At 38.2% G+C, this 19,273-nt stretch overlaps 1 protein-coding gene across 4 annotated transcripts in view; it reads left to right on the forward strand.

Annotated features, from left to right (window-relative positions):
- LOC131246446 (protein PELOTA 1) overlaps positions 1-19,273 on the forward strand; it is a 66,387-nt gene that overhangs the window by 11,699 nt on the left and 35,415 nt on the right. For 2 of the 4 annotated variants that reach the window (XM_058246593.1, XM_058246591.1), the window contains exons 3-6: positions 3,516-3,591; positions 5,650-5,724; positions 5,801-5,857; positions 12,885-12,930. In XM_058246593.1, coding sequence (XP_058102576.1) covers positions 3,516-3,591; positions 5,650-5,724; positions 5,801-5,857; positions 12,885-12,930 — 254 coding nt within the window. The remainder of the gene's footprint in view (positions 1-3,515; positions 3,592-5,649; positions 5,725-5,800; positions 5,858-12,884; positions 12,931-19,273) is intronic. The other 2 variants (XM_058246592.1, XM_058246594.1) reach the window with 2 other exon arrangements.

The following is a 19,273-nucleotide window of genomic DNA, read 5'->3' on the forward strand; positions in this document are numbered from 1 at the left end:
CCTTGGTGTTCCAATGGCATTTTTGCCTAGTGTGTGCCCGACACCTTTAACTACACTACATTTGCATGAGTGGTATGTCGTTTACTTGTCCAAGCCATTGATGTGGTGGGCCCACTGTGAGATTAGTGGATTCATAAAATACCAAAAGATAGTTGAGATAGAGAGACCAGAAAAGAAGTAGACATTATCCATAAACACTACACGTCTATCGACATGGATTCTTTTGACTCTTGATCATAGCAAAGCAAGCCTTGTTGTTTAATAGTATACCCAAGAAACACACATTTGGTAGCTTAAGCTGTAACTCAACTCCCCTATAGTATTCATAAAGGTCGTTCAAAGCATTGATAGAGCTCTCAAGAATAATTATCTGCTAGGAAATTTAATTCCTTCTACGTTAATTCCCAATTCTTTTTCATTGAGATTCATAGGAGATTTAGTTATATTTAGGTATAGATTTACCCTCTATTTCTCCTATTTCAGATAAACTGAAATGTCTATATATATATATATATATAATCCCCTTGGGTTCTAATTCCTTTTGCTTCAATTATTCGTGAAGACCATAAATGGTTTTGCTGGGGCAGCCCCCTTTTTCAGGAAGCCAACTTCTCTTTGAAGAGGCAATGAACATATCGAGCATTCTCCACATCATTCACCACATCATTCACCACATCATTCATGAAGGAAACTATGGTTTGTATGCCAAATGATATGATGCCACGATCAATGTGGAAGTATTTGGGGATCATAGTCATCATCATCTGAGCCTTATCCCAACTAGTTGGGGTTGGCTACACAAACCCTATCATGTCATTCCACTCTATCAAGGGCCATAACTTCAATTAGACCATAGGTCATCAAGTCTTTTCCTACTACCTTCACCGATATCCTTTTGGGCCTTCCCCTTGCGCTTTTAGAGCCATCAACTTGCTTCAAACTCATTCCTTCTAACCTCTGTTGTTCTCGGTCTCCATTGCAAATGACCAAACCATCTAAGCATACTTCCTTTGATCTTATCACCTATTGGTGCTACTCCTATGTTCTTTCGAATACATTCATCTCTAACTATATCCTTTCTTGCCTCACATGCATCGCATCATTTTCATTTCAATTACACCCATCCTTTAAACAGGTTGTTCTTTAACTGCCTAACATTCTCTCCCATAAAGCATGGCTAGTCTAATGATTATCCTATAAAAATTCCCCTTCAATTTGTTTGGTGCACGACAATGGCATAAAACTCCCTATGAAAATCTTGATTTCTTCCCCCCAGCTTGAATATTTCTATGGACAGTATCCTTCTCAATCTCTCCTCTTGCATGGATTATCGACCTAAGATATTGGAAGTGGTCATTTTGGGATCCTTGTTTGTTAGCGATCTTAACTAATTCCTCATTTACATTCCTATTATTACTAAAATTGCACTCCATATACTCTGTTTTAGGCTATCTAATTTTCAATCCTTTGGATTTTATAGCATCTTTCCATAAATCTAGCTTTGTGTTTACGTATTCCCTCATCTTGTCAATTAAAACTAAGTCATTTGGAAACAACCCACACCATGGGATCTCTTCCTGCAAATGCCGCGGTAACTCGCCTATAACTAAAGCAAAAAGGCATGGCTCAGTGCCGATCCCTGATGTGAGCCTACAGTGTAATTCACTTCTCTCCACTGGTGGTCCACATTTGTTACCGCTCCCTCATACATATCCTTAATCATGCCAATATATACCATTAAAACTCCTTTCTTTCCTAAGAGCCACTAGATTAACTCTCTAGGGACCTTATTGTAGCCTTTCTTGAATTCAATAAAGGCCATGTGGAGATCCTTCATCCTCTCCCTATATTTTTGGATGGATTTGAGGATGTGAGTTCTATTTCATATTGTTCTAGGAATCGATTATCTTCTTACGTTGCCTCACACATTCTAGTTCATCCTATCAAATCAATGCTTGCATGCAACATGCTTGACCTGTTTATTATCTTGCATCTGCTCATACATGAAAGCCTCGTCGACCTTGTTGGAGAACCAGTTCAAGAGGTTTTCCATGTCCAGCTGACCTTGGAATTTGAAGTTTTCCACTCTCATACCAGGTCTCAACTTTGTTCCATCGCTCAGGCGAGTCTATCTTAGGGGTGGCAATTGGGCTTTAGCCAGGATAGGCCTGCTTGGCTCGACATGATAAGGCCAAGGCCTGAGCCTGGCATGGGCCTAGCACAATAGAATCAAGCCCCAGCCTGGAAAAAATGTTTTGGTTTGGGACTAACCCAGCCCAACCTTGCCCAACCTGAAAATCTATCAAACCCCTACTTCTCACATGAATGGTCCTAATCCATCCATTGATCAAGTGGGCTGCACATGCACATTCAAATGGACATTTAGAAAAATGAAGCCAATGGTCTACATGCATTGCCTAACCTGGGATTGGAACGGCATGTTTATAGGGGTAGAACACATGTGCATATGAAGTCGGGCGGTGCTGGTTGGGATAAAATGATTTGAACCCAAGCCTAGCCTGAAAAGTGAAAATTGATCGGACCATAGTTGTGCCATACTAATAGGTCCAAGCTCAGTCCGAAGTAGGGTCGGGCTTGCCAAGTTGGGCTGGTCTCCGAGTGGTTTTGTTTTCTCTTAGTCTTCTGATAAGGTGATAGCCACATCTTTAAAGATACTATAGTTACTTTGTTTCCACTCTCCTTAGAATTTGGCCTGTAGATGGATATGCTTGAATTTTGTTAATAAAATTTTCCTTACCCATAAATAAATTTAAAAAAAAAGAAAGAAAGAAAAAAGAAAGAAAGAAAATGCTTGAGAATGTGACACCACTTTGCCAAATTGATCCGAGCAAAAAATTTCATCTATACCCCTCTGGCTAGTGAAGAGTAAAAAACAATAGAAGTGATGATCCATACTTTCATGCACATAATGCATGCATATTTTTATATTTACTTATCTGGAGATGTTCTATAGGGAAACAATCGTTTAATGAGCATTTTCTATGCGATTGGAAATGGGACGGTTGAATAGTGGTGATGTTTTATAGATAGGACATGTCTTTCATCTTACTCATGCATGGTAGCAAAATTTCCCAGCTATTGCACGAGGCAGTAGCATCTGCAGTTACTGGTCGCTAGCTAGAGGAAAGACGGTTCATGTCAGGTAGGCAAACAGTTGCAAACTTTTCTCCAGCTACCAAGCCACCATGAGAAGAATCATGTTTCAAATCTTATTGGCAAAATGAGATCAATACACCAAACCCCGATTAGCTGGGAAAAGGATATGATGATGGTGATGATGTGTATTCCGTCTTTCTTTAAAGGCTGCTAATCATGGCTTGTGATTTCATTAGTTGCTCAAGTTGGTTGTCCATCCTTGGTGAATTGAGTCTTTTACTATGTGTTCATCATTTCCAAAGTCAAATTATTTGATTTGATGGGTAGGCTTAAACATTTAAAATGCTTCTCCTGATTTTTAGATAAAATCTGATTGTTTTCTTCCTAATTTGTTGTAGGAAAGTTATGAGAGATGGGGCTTCTGGAGGAAGGGATGCTGAACGTGTGAAGCTCAAACTGGAAATTAAAGTTCAGGTAAGATAAATGTTAAGTTTCAGAAGCTTGTATTTTACTGTGTTTGTAATAAACAAAGTGCGAAGATATTTATAATTGAGTAATTAATAAGCATGTCGGCCTTTACCATGTTCATGACAATATTGTGACTTGTTAGGAACTATGATTACATAATTTTTTGATAAAAAAAATGTAATAAAGTCGTTTTGTTTCCTTTTGTTGGGGGATGCTCTTGGGGGCATCTCGAGATTTGTATTTAGGGCTAAGTTCTATCTTTTGGGTGGGATTATTTCTCGTATCCCTTTTTTCTGTTTCTTCATTTTCATCTTGTTCTGTATTCACTTTCCTTTTTTTTTTTTTTTCAATAAAATTGCATAGCTGTTAAAAAAGGGTATTAAAAGTATGAAATTACATTGGTGCAATGAAATCCCAAACGAAGAGAAGAACTCTATATACCATATTTGAACATATACTACACTTAATCTGAGCCAAAAGGATGAGAAAAATATCTCCAAATAGCAACTTTTGCAAGACAGATGCCTCCGACATTAGCTTTTCTGGATACGAAGGAAAACAAGGTGTTTAACTGAGCAGCAAAATTCAAGATAGATCACATAATGCAAGAAAGTGAGGCACAAAGGTTCTTTTTTCTTTTTCAATGGTAACAATATATTTATTAAAGACAAAGAAAGCAAAGGGGCTGATCATGGCCATGCAGCAAGAATAGATGATTAGGGATCATCTGGCAAGAATAAGACAATGACTGCCCCCCACAATTCATCAATCAAATCCCAGTTACGTCCATAAGAGTCATGAAGCCCCAAAGCCCAATCGAAAGTCCTATTTCCAATCTTTCGAAACAAGAAATCGTACGGATCAGTTTGTTACATGAAGTTCTGTTATTACGCCACTTCCATATCAACCATAAACCTGCTGGCAAAGTAAGATGTCATAGGGTCCTTATTCCTTATGATCTCCCTGCCAAGCTTGAAGGACAACTTGAATCTGTGCTGGCATTACCAAATCCATGCCAAAGGGTAAACATCCTCCACTAAACCTACAATGTGAACATGCAATGAAGAAGGAGGTGATCTATGCCTCTTCATGGTGGAGAAAAAGAATACATACATTTGGATATCATCCTTCTACTTTGATCAATGGTGCGGCCTTATCCCTTCCGACCAACCACCCAAAAGCCACCACCTAGGGCGGTCCTGGAAACCTCCAGAAGTGTGTTGAAGAGTGCATCACTTAAGTTCCATTGTCCCTTAGCATAGACTGATTTGACAAAAAATTATCCACCCCTCTTAAGGCTCCACCACCATTCATCCATTTCCCCTTCCGAGGGATTGTCTGTTCAATCTTTCCAGTATGCTGACAAATTCAGGAAGTCCTTGTCTATCAAGTTTCTTCTAAAACCTGGGTTCAAAACTGGCTGCCCTCTTTCTAATCAAGAAGCCTTGTGAAAATCTTGGAAAGGCTACATTGTTGAACCACGTATCCTCCCCAAAACGGATTCGCGTTCCACCTCCACTTCTCCTTTTAGACCTTCAAAAAATCCTTTTCCATTCCAAGCCATCAGCTCTAGCATGCAAGGCCCATACCGGGCTAAATTGGCAATCAGGCCTGAAAATGTGCCCAAGCTTGATCCACAGATCTAAACATCAACCTGAAACTTGGCTGTAGTGGGATGGATTCAGTTTGGGCTTGGGCTAGGGCAATTCACTGGCCAGTTGGGAAACCAGCATCCTTCATTAGCTCCGTATTTTCTGTGGATAAATTTCTACCAAAGGGCTTGGCTCTCATTTTGACGGTCTAATGGAAGAGAATGTTTAACTGGATTAGCTAATTTGAGGAGATTCTTTGTTATTTTAGATGAGCCAACCTTCAACAAAATTGCCTTGCCCTCCTACTTTTTGTCTAGGTTGTCAGTTCACTCTGTCCTTATTGTTGATGTGAGAATTATTTCGGAAAATTATGCTTCTATTGGTTGGACTGTGGTGTTCCTTCATTGTTATTATTTCTTATATCTCTGTCAAATTTGGTTTAAAAAAATGTTATTTATCAGTTATTGTTTAGGCTGTAGATTATGACAAAGAGGGGTCTGTACTACGCATACGTGGTAAGAATATCCTGGAGAATGAGCATGTAAAGGTAAGTTCAATCCAGAATAAATTTAGTTTTTTGATGTAGAAACTGATGAGCTAAACCTTTCCATGCGTAACTGCAGATTGGGCAATTCCATACCTTGGAAATTGAGCAGCATCGACCTTTTGTGTTGAGGAAAGTATGTTCTGGCAACTACTACGAATTATTTTCCACACTAATGGATTGTCTATGCTTTTAGTTTATTCATTCTGTTTTTTCTTTTCTTTTATTTTATTTTTGATTGGCAAATTAGAGATTTTATGAAAAAAGAGGGGCCCAAAGATCAAAGCATACAAAAGCACCATAAGAAAAAGCTGATGAAGTGGTTGACCCCAGAAACAAAAGGGGGAAAAGCCTGTCGCTTCTGTCCAAGAGTAAACGACCCATTTCACTCTAATGATTACAATAGAAGCAGGAACATAGAGCCCACTAGATGTTTGATTGTTCCACTCTTCCAAATCGCCCAAAGAACTGCCACAAAGGACAAATTCAAAAAGAATTATGGCTTCTTTTGGGGTTCGCCGATCCTCCATGCCTAGAACAGATTCTGGATGGAATTAGTCATGGACCAAGCCACTTTGAATGGATGACAGATTCAAATTCCCTCAAACAAAGATAACATGATGAGGACATCACGTCACATACACCCTTACGTACGTAATAGAGGAGGAGGCGGGCTGCGCCAATTTTCCTGTGACTAGGCGAGTACTCGTGATCGTGCTGAAGACCCCATGTGCATGTGCGAGCATATGGAAGACCCCACACTGGGAAGATGCACATGGGCTGCTTTATGGAGTGATCCAGATCGTTGGATCAGAGGGACGCGGCGATCGGGCCATTGGATCGTATGGATCACATGATCGGGATATTGATCGTTAATCGTCCACATAAGTTTTAGACTTTATCATATTTTAGGATTTAGTTTTTGATTATTTTATATTTGGACATATTATGAGTATTTTAATTGATTTTATTTAAACTAGGGCTATTTTCGTTAAAATTCACAAGACGAGGATTTTTGTAATTTTTGAAACTTCTTTGATCTATAAAAAGAGGGGGGTGTGTGACCTCTCTCCCATTGAATTTTGTGATAAAAAAAAGAAAAGCTCTTACTTTTTTCTCCTATCTTCATGCGATTTGAAAATACTTCCATGCGATTTGGAAGGAAGATTGGTGCGAGGTTAATTTTCATCAATGGAGGTGTGAGGTCTCCAACTATCCCCATACCATCTTCTTTTTTTCTTCTCCATCCAGGTATTTTCTTCATATTCTTAATTCTCCCATCTCAAATCTTCGTCTTCTACCAAACCCAAATTTCCCATACCCATCCACAATCCAAACCCTAACCGACTTAAACCCATCCCCCCACGCCACACGTGTGACGGTACGGCTACACGCGTGAATCCCACCTCCTCCTGTTGGTTTCCTACCATCATTATATCAAAACCCATTTCTTCCATCCCTGAAACCCTAACCTTAAACCTAAAATTCATAATTTTCCTACTTTCCCAAAACTACCCAAACCCTAATTTTCACCTTAGGTTGATTAGGTTTTCGAAATAGACTATACCCCATGCTAATTGGATGTCCCTACATCCATTAGATCCCAGTTTCTTTTTATTTAATGATCTTTGTTACGATGTTGGTTGCTTAGGTCAGGATTATGCATGATTTTCTTTTGATTTTCATGATATTTGTGATGAATATTGTTCACTCCCCAAGTATAGGGTTGTGATGTAGTAATAAACTCGGTGAGACCGAGCTCGAATCCCAGGGGACTGGAACCTGTACGTAATCTGAAACTAAATAGAACTAGAACTAGACTAAGATGAAATTTAAATCAAATGTAATTGATGGAATAATGATGAAATATTTATCTAAAACTTAGATAATTCAAAGGAAGTAAACTAGGGTGCCAAAGATCCACTTGTAGCAATTGGGAAGTTACCTTGTATTGATTCAGGGACACAATTGGAATCAGAGTCCTATCTTATTCAGTTGGTAAGAAGAGATTTGTTAGATCTCTGAACTTCTCATGGATCTAATCATCAACAAATACGATTGGTGAAGATTTGGAAGTGATTCTGTCACTTAACCATGCCCAAGAAACGATGGCAAACAACAACAATTTACCAATCTCACAGCCAATCATAAGAGAATTGTGAAGGTTAGGAAGGATTCCGTCACCCTACCATGCCCATGAGACAATGGTGAACAACAGGTCTTACTAATTTCACAATCTCAATAATAGAAAGAACATACTTAAAGTTATCGCAGATCCATTGTAATTTAAGTCACAACAAACCTTTAAAAACTAAAAGCATACATTAATAATCAAATTAGAATCCATAAGGTTCAACAAGACATGAATCAAAACAAAGTAACTATCATAATCACGCTACAAGCTTCACCTCTTAGCCCTAGCTAAGAGGTTTAGCCTAGCAACATGATTAGGCTAAATCCCTTAAACAAAAATAAACTAAACAAAAAGAAAAATAAAAAAAGAAAAAGAAAAACAGCTCTACTCTCTCTCCCTCCTTCTGTGCTTCACGTCCAAGCCGAGCTCCCTTTTCCTCTTTCTTTCATCTCTTTTATATAGCAATACAGGCGGTGGAAAGCTGTCAGTGGAGGGCTGTGAACGTGCGTAACCCGTATGCACGTTACGCAGTTGCGAAACGCAACCTATGCAAGGGACCCCTGCTCGACCCGCGTTCGGCACGACTAGCCGATCCGTTTCGGCCATCCAATCCGTTCGAGCTTCTTGATGATGGCCGGTTGCTCCAGGGGAAAGATTTAATTAGCCAGGATCGTCGGTCCGATCCTAGCCAAGATCACGGAATGCCCCGGATTGTCCGGGACTCTCTGTATGTGCGTAATAGAGCTCGCTCTTCTTGCGCTGTGCTGACGGTGGGGCCCATGATCAGATTTTTCAAAGAAATCCACGTCGTCCATTGGCTTCCCCTCGAAAAACCAGTCGGGAATGGTCTGTTTGGACTGATTTCGGTGTGGCCCACAATTTTCTCCCTACCGTCCATCCTGCGTTTGGACGGTTGAAATCTGATCCACGCTATCTTCCGAAATTATGTCACCTAGGCTTGAATCATACGGCCTTTGGAAATCTAATGGACGGTTTAGATCTTCACGTTACATGATGAGTGGGGCCCACTGAGCAGTCTCGACGTCAGACAGCGTAAATGCTGTTGCGTTTTTAAATTTGGAAGTAGAAGTTGCTCAGCGTGCGTTGACCGACTTTGGCTGTAATGGTGCACGGCTGGTGCACGTGTACTCTATGTACATGTAGTGTACGTGTGGGGTCCAACATGATGTTCTTGAGAAATCCACTTCATCCATCCGTTTTGTCGCATCATTTAATGGGTTGAAACTGAATTTGAAGCATATCCAGATATCAGGCGGGCCCCAAATTAGAGTTTTATGGGCTGATCTGTCCATTGGGCCACTTCCACAAGGATCCAATGACTAAAATTTGATGTGTATGGTTAATTTATGGTCCTCAGGCCAGTTATAAAGTTTTGAGCCGAACGGATGGTGGAAACCCTGTGATCTTGCATTCTGGACAACTTTCAGGCCCCTTTGGACCCAATCACTTGATTTTCTCAGATATCTGGCGGGTATATTCTTCGATCTTGGTCCCCTGGGCTCCGTCCCTTGCCTTGGTGTCTTCAGAGCGTTAAATCTACGCTTTTAGTACCTGTTTTCAATTGAGGCTCCTAAATTCACCTTGCAGCACAAACACGGTTAAAATAGGCCGTTAAACAGTATCATGTTCGTAAATTCAGGTAATAATTGGGGTCTAATATGCAATATTTGACCCTTAACAAATATAGCGACGTTGTGTTTTTTTGTTAAATATCTTAATTCAGTTATTTTATCTCACATGTTACTTAATTCATGCATTGGTCCTGCATCACAACATCTATTGGCGATGATCATATTCTTACATCAAAGGATCCTGGCTAGTTGGCCATGCAAAAACAGTAGCTCTAGGGGGAGCTTGTCACTTCTAAACCCAGTCCGTTGGCCCACCCGAGACATTCTTCGATGACAATTTTGATGGTAAAGATCTTGCTGTGAAGGATTTAGATGGATCCCATTGCCATAGAACGAAATCCTCCATGTCTTTGGCCATTGACATTGCTGATAACATTCACATCAGATTCATGAACGCTGGGGTCCAAACTAAATGATTTCCCACCAATTTATAGCTTTCCAATACTATGGCGTCTTTGGACAAGGCCAAAGAGAATAGTTGGGGAAAGGCGATACATAGCACTTCGTTGCCTCACCACTGGTTGTACCAAAATCTTGCAAGCGCATTGTTTCCGATCTCCACAGTTGGACGTTGCAACAGATGTTTTCCATATCCGTTATTCCGTTCCAACACCCTGAAGCTTTGTACCTTGTTCAATCTGGAGTGTCTCTGCTCGTGCCCTGAATTTCTTGTTTTTTAAAAAAGAACCCATATGCTAAATGCATCATTTTCCATTGCAAATCGCCAAATCCATTTTCCCCAGAATGCCTCGTTCATCACCTTTATCGGTCTTAGACCATCTCCTCCTTTGCACGTAGGGTTGCACACTTCTTTCGAATCTAGTAAATGAAACTTATGCTTGGTTTCAGAACCCCGCTGCAAGAAATCCCGCTGAATCTTCTTGAGCCGACAATCACACCCTCGGGCACTGAAAAAGAGACATGAAATAGCTAGGCATTGGGCCATGGCTGCCTTTATGAGAGTTAATCTACCTCCAATCGACAAATACTTGCCTTTGCAAGCAGCCAATTTTCTTTCCATCCCTATGAACTTGGAATCACATGACAATTTTGATGGACAACTCACACATACAGGTAGCCCTAGGTAGGTTGATAGTCATGACTTGGCCTTACACCCAACATCTCACTCTTGCTGAGGTTGATTCTTAATACCATAATTGCTTTGAAGCACCTTAGGGCACAAATTAAGCACCTTCCACTATCTACATCATAAAAAATTAGTGTTGTTGGTGAACTGCAATTGTGGCATTCAGCCTGTTGCATCCTATACTGAAACCTTCGAGCAACCTCTCCTCCCTTGTCCTCACTAAAATTTTGCTTAGGGCTTCTTCTATAATCACAAATAGGAAGGGCGACAACATGTCCCCCTATCTAATCCCCTGGTTTCCTTTAATACCCATTCGGTGAGTCATTAACATGAACGAACTATTGGGCCAATGTTACGTCTCCCTTATCTAAGTATACCAATGGATTCCAAAACCCAATTTATTCCAGAAACTCCCAGTCGACATTATCATATGCCTTTTAGAGATCAATCTTACATTTAACCCCTAGAATTCGCTCTTTGTATCTTCGATCAATGCATTCATGGGCAACTAGTGCCCCATCCAATAGGACACGATTGGGCTAGTGACGCTGCCACTAGCCAGGTGGCTAGTGGTAGGTGCTTCACGGGCCCCACCGTGATGTACGTGTTTTATCCACGCCGTCCATTCATTTTCCAGATCATTTTAGGGCTTGATCCCAAAAATGAGACATCTAAATCTCAGGTGGACCACACCACAAGAAAATAGTAGTGATTGAATGTCCACCATTAAAAATCTTGTAGGGCCCACTGTAATGTTTATTGGACATCCAACCTGTTGATTAGGTCATATAGACTTGGATGAAGGGAAAAAGCAAATATCATCTTGATCCAAAGCTTTTGTGGACCCCAAGAAGTTTTTAATGGTGGGAATTCAATCAACACTGTTTCTTGTGATGTGGTCCACCTGAGATTTGGATCTACCTCATTTATGGCCTCGTACGATAGAATGGTCTGGAAAAATGGATGGATGGCATGGATTAAACACATATTTCATGGTGGGGCCCATAGAGCACCGACCACTTGCCATTGGCTAGTGGTAGGGTCACTAGCCAATCCGCATCCCATCCAATGTCTCCCTCTCACAAAAGCACTATGGGAGAAAGATATGACCGTCTCGAGCATGCTTTTTTCAACCGAGTTGGTAATGGACCAGAAGTAAGCAAGCTCTTTCGCTTCTTCTTAGGAATAAGAGCTATAAAGGAGGCTCCAAAATCTCTTGCTAGTTTGCTGCTAGCATAGAAATCTTGTATGGACATAACATCTTCCTTGACCTCCTCCCAAAAGAAATTGAAGAAAGCTATAGTAAAGTTGCCGGGCCTTATCTGAACCAAGCTGTTCCGCTGCATGCCATACTTCCTTTTCTGCTATTGGTGTTTCCAATGCGTTTGCCTTTGCCTCAGAAATCTGATTAAAAGCGAGATTGTCAAGATTAGGCCTGCTCCCTTGTTTCTTTGTTTTTTTTTTTTTTTTTTTGTTTTTTTTTTGTTTTACAGAAGCTATTGGAAGCTGTGGTGTCTGGTCAAGATGCTTTTATTAATATTATTTCTAAGCTCTATTTTGTTGATGTTCTTGCTTGAACTAATGCTAATGTTTATTCACATTGTTGCTTGCAATGGCAGAGCTTTAGCTCTATCTATATGAGCTTTTATGATTTGAATCGATAGTCATATTTTTGGATATCTGACTTCTGTTGAAGTATTACGTGTGATGATTCTTGCCAACAAAGAAACATATGCCGTGTGTTTGAAACCATGACTTTGTCAGTTGTAAGCTGTTTGATATACTGTTGTGTTTTCTTGTTGCTTGACCTTGTAACATTTTAAAAAATAAATAAATCTTATTTTCAACTGCTTCCTACATATATAACAGAAAGTTTCTTATCTATTGAGGGCTGGGGTTATGATCTTATGATGGTGTGGCCATGTGCTCTCCCATGATGGAAAGATCAACATTTCAACAATAGGAGTTGGGTATGCAGTAATCTGGACTGAGAATGTCTTGCATATACTCTTATTGTGTCTTAAGTGAAGCACATGAGTCTCTGTGGTTTGTCAGTAACTACTTCTGACATAATATTTCTAGAAAACTTTACCTTGTATTGCTTGTGGAAGTTTCTACTCACAATTATTACTTATTACTACTTTGGAGCACAGCATAACTATGTTGACTGTGTTTATTGAACGTCGAAGCGGTTTATTTTCATGTAGTTTTAATGCACCTAGTTGTTCCGTTTTAGCTGCTAAAATTGTGTTAATAACCTTGAGAAAGGCTTTTGGTGAAATAATTGTAGGCAGTTTGGGACTCGTTGGCGCTGGATATACTCCAACAAGCTTGTGGTATGCTGTTTGTCAGACGTAGTAACTCTGATTTTTAAAGTTTTATAGTACTGAGGCTTTAGTGGTTTTCAAAGTTCATACATGTTAGAGAGACAAAGATCTTAGGGAAAGAAAGACAAGGTTATGGCTGGATGTTCAACCCTTTTGCTTTTATATTAACATGATTGCTAAATCACATAAAGTGCCCTTAGCTTAAAGGGTAAAGAACAAAAAGAAAAGAAAAGAAAATTATAATAGAATCGAAGTCCCATACAAATATACGTCTACACTCCGCCTCAAGCTGAGGCGTAGATATCGATCAAGCCTGGCTTGCCACGAATATGTTGTCAAACATCCATTGGAAGAGCCTTGGTGGAGATATCAACAAGATGTGCATCGGATGGAACAAATGGAGTAGAATTAATGCCGGTAACTACCTTCTCACAAATAAAATGACAATCAGCTTCAATATGTTTTGTTTGCTCATAAAAGATAGGATTAGAAGCCATATAAATTGCAGCTTGATTTTCGCAATATATGGCAATAGAAATCTGTATTGGAAATCCTAACTCAGCAACAAAAACTCTTCACAACTACAAAAGTTCACATGTTGTATTTGCTATGGCATGGTACTCAGCCTCAACGCTAGATCGCGCAACAACTAGGCTTTCTAGCCTTCTAGGTAACATGATTACATCTAAAAAAGTACAATACCCTGTTATAGAACGTTGATCATCTGGCGAACCCGCCCAATCAACATTAGAAAAACCTTCAATTTTAAGACTATTGTGATAGCTAAACAAGATGCCACATCTTGGAGAAGACTTATATAGTGCAAAAAGTGAAGAACTGCCTCAAGATGATGTGTATAAGGAGTATCTAGGAACCGACTCACCGAATTCACTGCCTAAGATAAATCTGGACGAGTAATAGTCAAATATAACAACCGACCAACCAGACGCTGGTACATAAGTGGATCATCATGAAGCTCCAATCATCAGCTTGAAGCTTCTTATTAACCTGTAATGGTGAATCAAAGGTTTGACACCATGATTACCAGTTGAAGCCAATAAATCAATGACATATTTTTGTTGAGACAAAACTATGCTATTCTTGGAACGAGAACTTCAATACCAAGAAAACATTTCAGCGGGTCCAAACCCTTGATGTCAAATACCTTGCTGAAATAGAGTTCTAACTCAGAAATTACACTAGCATCATTACTTATAACAATGATATCATCCACATACACACAATGATAATACCTTGTACATGCTGCTTAACAAACACAGAGTTATTGGAGTGAACACAAGTAAATTCAATACAAATCAAAGCCTCGTGAAGATTTTCAAACTAGAGTTGAGGAGCCTGCTTCAAACCATATATATCTTTCTTTAGATGCCATACTTATTTTTATTTTTATTTTTATAAATTTCCTTCCCCTTTCTAACAAAGCTAGGCATATATAAATCTCCTCAGTCAAATCACTATTAAAAAAGGTATTCTTAACATCTAATTGATGCAACGGCTCTTTTAAGTTAGCAACAAGTGAAATAATTACCAATATCGAATTCATCTTAGCAACATGAGAAAATATCTTAGAATAATCCTCACCTTATGTCTGTGTGAACCCTTTAGCTACCAAATGGGTCTTACATCGAACTATACTACTATCAGGATTGTACTTAAGTGCATACACTCAACGACAACCAATTGGATTCTTCTCAACAGGTAAATTCGTCATTTATATGTATGATTCTTCTCAAGGGTAACCATTTCCTCTTCCATGACTTGATGCCATGCAAGGAATTTAAGAGCCTCTATGATTTTTAGGAATGGTGGAAGAAGAACACTCAAGGATTGAAATAAAGGACTTGCGTGCTGGAAATAAAGAATGATAAGAAACGAAACACTGAATAGGATGAGAGGTATATTGTCTTTTGGCTTTTCTAATAGCAATAAGCAAATTCAACGTTGAGTCTAAATATGGATGAATATAAACAGGCAAGCTAGTACGAATATTATCAGTACTTGTTATCGAATAAGATGCTTCACAGTGGCTTGTGGGAAGACTGGAGTACTGGCATTCTTGTTTCATACACCTTCAAGTTTGGTTTTGCTGACCGTGAATAAGTACAACCTTATTTTTAACATTATCGGGTTTAGAAGACTCTTTTAGAATGGGAGAAATAGAAACAATCAGACCTGACTCAAGAATAGGAACAAGAAGAACCAAAGAATTGTACTTCCTCTAACCTTTAGAGAAATACAAAGCTTCTATAAAAATCTTAACATCTATGGAGACGACATATTTTAGTGACTAGATCAAAACATTTATACCCTTGTTTAGAAGACGAGTATCTCAAGAAAATATATTTGACAATATGATTTGGCAAATTCTTTTTGATGAGGATTGAAATCGACGTTCTTTTAAAAAGGGTTAGGTATAATGCACACAGGCAAAACTTCTAAGTGAAAGGAGTTCCTTACTTATCTTTCATAGTAGTCTTAATGACTAGTAGTTTGAAGCCTTAAGAAACCAGTGTATCTTTTTTTTCGACGGCTCCCTTGAAATTCTTCATTCTGATGTTCGGGGGCCTACACCCGTTGCTTCACTCTTTGGCTATCATTACTACGTTACATTCATAGATGATTTCAATCGGTATACATGGTTTGTTTCCTCAAACAATGAAATTTCTGGTATAGGATAGAACGCCAAAAAATATTGAATAAGAGACTAACCAGTAAGAACCGTAGTAGGTAAATGATTAATCAAATAGCAAGTAGTAAGAACAACATCTGACAAAAAAGATGTAGGAATTAACATACCAATGAGAAGAGCATGAGTAACTTCTAAGTGATGCCCATTCTTTCTTTCGGCTGTTCCATTTTGTTGCGGGGTATATGCACAAGTGGTTTGGAAAGTGATACCATGTTTTTTTAGATAAGACATCATAAAATCAGAAATATATTCCTTTATATTATCAGTACGAAGCATGCTAATAGTAGAATTAAATTGATTTTAAACTCAAACATGTAATACTTTGAAAATGAAACTGACCTCATCTCTATTTTTCATCAAATAAATCCACGTCATACAAGAAACATCATCGATAAATGAGGGAAAAAACTAAAACCATTAGAAGCATTGGGAATTGGACCCATACATTAAAATGGACAAATGAAAAAAAAAGAAATATTAGGCTGTCTCCATTGGAGGATAGATAGAGAGTAATTATGTTTGAAAAAAACTCAAGCCTCACATTATACATTCTTGTCATCGGTAGACTTATTTAATAAAGGCTGTAAGATTAAATTAGAAGGATTACCAAACCGACATTGCCAATTATAGAGTTCTTCCTTTTTTACATTAAAATACTCATTAAATTGGCTTGAAGAATTTAAATGAAGGATGTATAATCCATCATTCTCACGTCCATCACCAAGCAACTTCTTTTTCTTCAAATCATTAAAACACATCGATAAAAAATGTGTCACACTACAATTTGGGGCATTCATAATTTGACTCACGGATAATAAATTATAAGCAATACTAGGGACAAATAAAACAAAAGACAAGGAGAACGATGGTGACATAGAAGTAGTACCCTTCCCCCTAATAGGTGTTAGAGTATCATCTGCTAATTTCACACAACTTAAATTAAGATTTGGGTTAAATGTGGAAAAGGAAAAATGGGTACCTATCTTATGATCAGTAGCCCTTAAATCAATTATCGAAGGGCTTGATGCAGAAGTGGTGTGAAGCATTGTGAAAGTATTACTTTCTAAGTTAAAGATGTGGATGAAAAGGTTTTATTCTGAGTGGCGTCCCTTAGGAAAGTTATCATATTCTCCTTTTTTGGAGATGGACCACATCACTAGTTGGTGGAACCACAAAAGAACTTGCTGAAGGCACAAAAATATCAATAATATTCAGAGAATACATACCATCTGTAGACTCAACACAAGGTCATGCGTTTGAGTACCCATTGTGGTGAAATCCCACTATGGTGTGAGTGCATGAGCATGTGTAAAAAGAAGGAAAAAAAAGAAGAAGAGAATCTATACCATCTGTAGCTGCAGAATTATCAGTTCGGCTTAGATGCCTACCATGAAGTACCCAACAATAATCAATAGTGTGTTCATATTAACCACAATGAGTGTACAAATGATCCATATCACGACCACTACCAAGACTGCATCTACAACCTCAGCCACTGTCATGACCTCCTTTCTATACATCTACCTTAGCTAGCACCGACACTATTAAAATTTCTGATTCTTGTCACGGGAGTAAATTTCTCAATCACAGACACAGTTGATCCCATAGCTATACGATGCTTTTCATCTCTTAACCGTAAAGCATATACGTTATTGAGTGAAGGAAGAGTAGGTGAACCAAGAATATGAGCTCAAACTGGTTAAAACTCAAAATTAAGACTTACTAACAATTTAAATATCCTTCTCTTCTCCAGACTTCTTTTTATGTGCTTCTGCATCTGTAGAAGAAACAAATTGGAGATCGTCCAAGAAAGATAATTTTTGCCACAAACCACGCATCTCAGTATAATAGGTAGATACTGATCACTCCTTGTCTCAAATTACCTATCCTTTGATAAATATTGTAAACTGGAGCCAAATTATTCTGATTAACATACAATTTACAAGCAGTCAGTCAAATCTCACTTGTAGCAGACAACAAAAATAGTCCTAAACTAACTTCTGATTCTATAGAATTTAGAAATGAGGACATAAACTGACAAATTGTTCGATCTCCACCCTCCATAGGAAGGTTTAGTCATAGGAGGTTCCGATATACCGCCCACAATATATCTTGGCTTCCATTTTCCTCTATAAATATCTCAATAGCCTTTGACCATTAAAGATAATTGCTGGATTTAAGTTTATGAGTTGTAATTTACAATCCTAGATTCTCAAATTGAACAATCAACTTCTCTATTTTGGAGTTGATTGGAACAACTGCCTCAGATAGATAATGAGGCCATATTCAATACCTAAGAATTTAAAAAATACTATGTACCAAATCTTCGCACCAATCAATATCAAATGACTGCTATAATATTGACTTTATCTTACAACGATCTCAAAGAATACTAAAAAATAAAAAGAACTCCAAATCACCTAAGAAGGGGGGATCCTGTGGCTAAATCAGCAAATACCAACAAGTCTATAGATCTTGAAAGAAATGTCTCAAATACCTAATTGTCGCAAACCAATATCTCAGAAAGCTAAAGAAGCAACTCTAGAAAACTTGGCCGAATTTGGATTTTCAGCAAATCCTGATGCTGTAAACCAATTCCTCAAAATCTAGAAACAACTCAAAAACCTTGGCCGAGTTTCTGCAAATCCTTCAATTCCAAGTAAAAAACAAGGCAACATGTGCAATCTTTCAAATAAAGAAAGAAAGAAAGAAAGAAAGAAAAAACCAGCTGCAATTTCTCTACACACAAATTAATAGGTCATTAAATCACCAAGACTCTCAAACTGAGAGAAGAAGGGAAGAAGAAAAGTAGATCAAGGAGAGAAGAAAAATCCTAGGATCTTTTCTCTATGATACCATGTTAGAAAGAAAGACAAGGTTTGGGTTGGACGTCCAACCCTTGCTTTTATATTAACATGATTGCAAAATTACATAAAGTGCCCTTAGCTTAAAGGATAAAAAAGGAAAAGAAAGAAAATAAAAGAATGAGAGATTCACAGTCCTATACAAAGATATGTCTACAATACGGTCTATAAATCATATTATTTTATGCAGAAGCTTAAATTGTCACTTGTAAGAAGTAAGGTTACCAAACAGTTTGGACCTGGATCGAGTCTTCCTGCACTCAACCTACTGAAAATTGTGAAGGCTCAAATTTTTTGATTTATTGATTTTGATTTATTTAAGTTGAGATCAAGCCTGGCTGCTAAAGTTTATAAAGTCCTGTTCATGCAGCTGATACATCTTAAACCCATAGCTATGAAGAGCATCATAAAATGTTTCATTTATAAATTTTAAAAATGGTTTTATTTATTATTTATTATTATTATTATTATTATTATTATTATTATTATTATTTTTTATTGTTGATCTTTTCGACAACGACACAAGCAACATCATTCAAAAATTGGCCTTGATATACTTCATACCTCAGACAGTTTAAAGATGTTAAATTCCATCTAGAAAATTTGCTGATTTATGACCACAGAGACGGTCATATAGAAATTATTTTAGTAAGTAATGTTGTTTTATTAAAAGAAAGCGCCAGAGACACCATCCATTAAGTCAATGGATGAGAGTTACCCACATACGAAGATTGCCTTGATACAACTCCTTTGGCGAAAACATCATCCATGGAGGTTT

The sequence above is a fragment of the Magnolia sinica genome, chromosome 5 (genome assembly GCF_029962835.1).
Source record: "Magnolia sinica isolate HGM2019 chromosome 5, MsV1, whole genome shotgun sequence".
Lineage (NCBI taxonomy): Eukaryota > Viridiplantae > Streptophyta > Magnoliopsida > Magnoliales > Magnoliaceae > Magnolia > Magnolia sinica.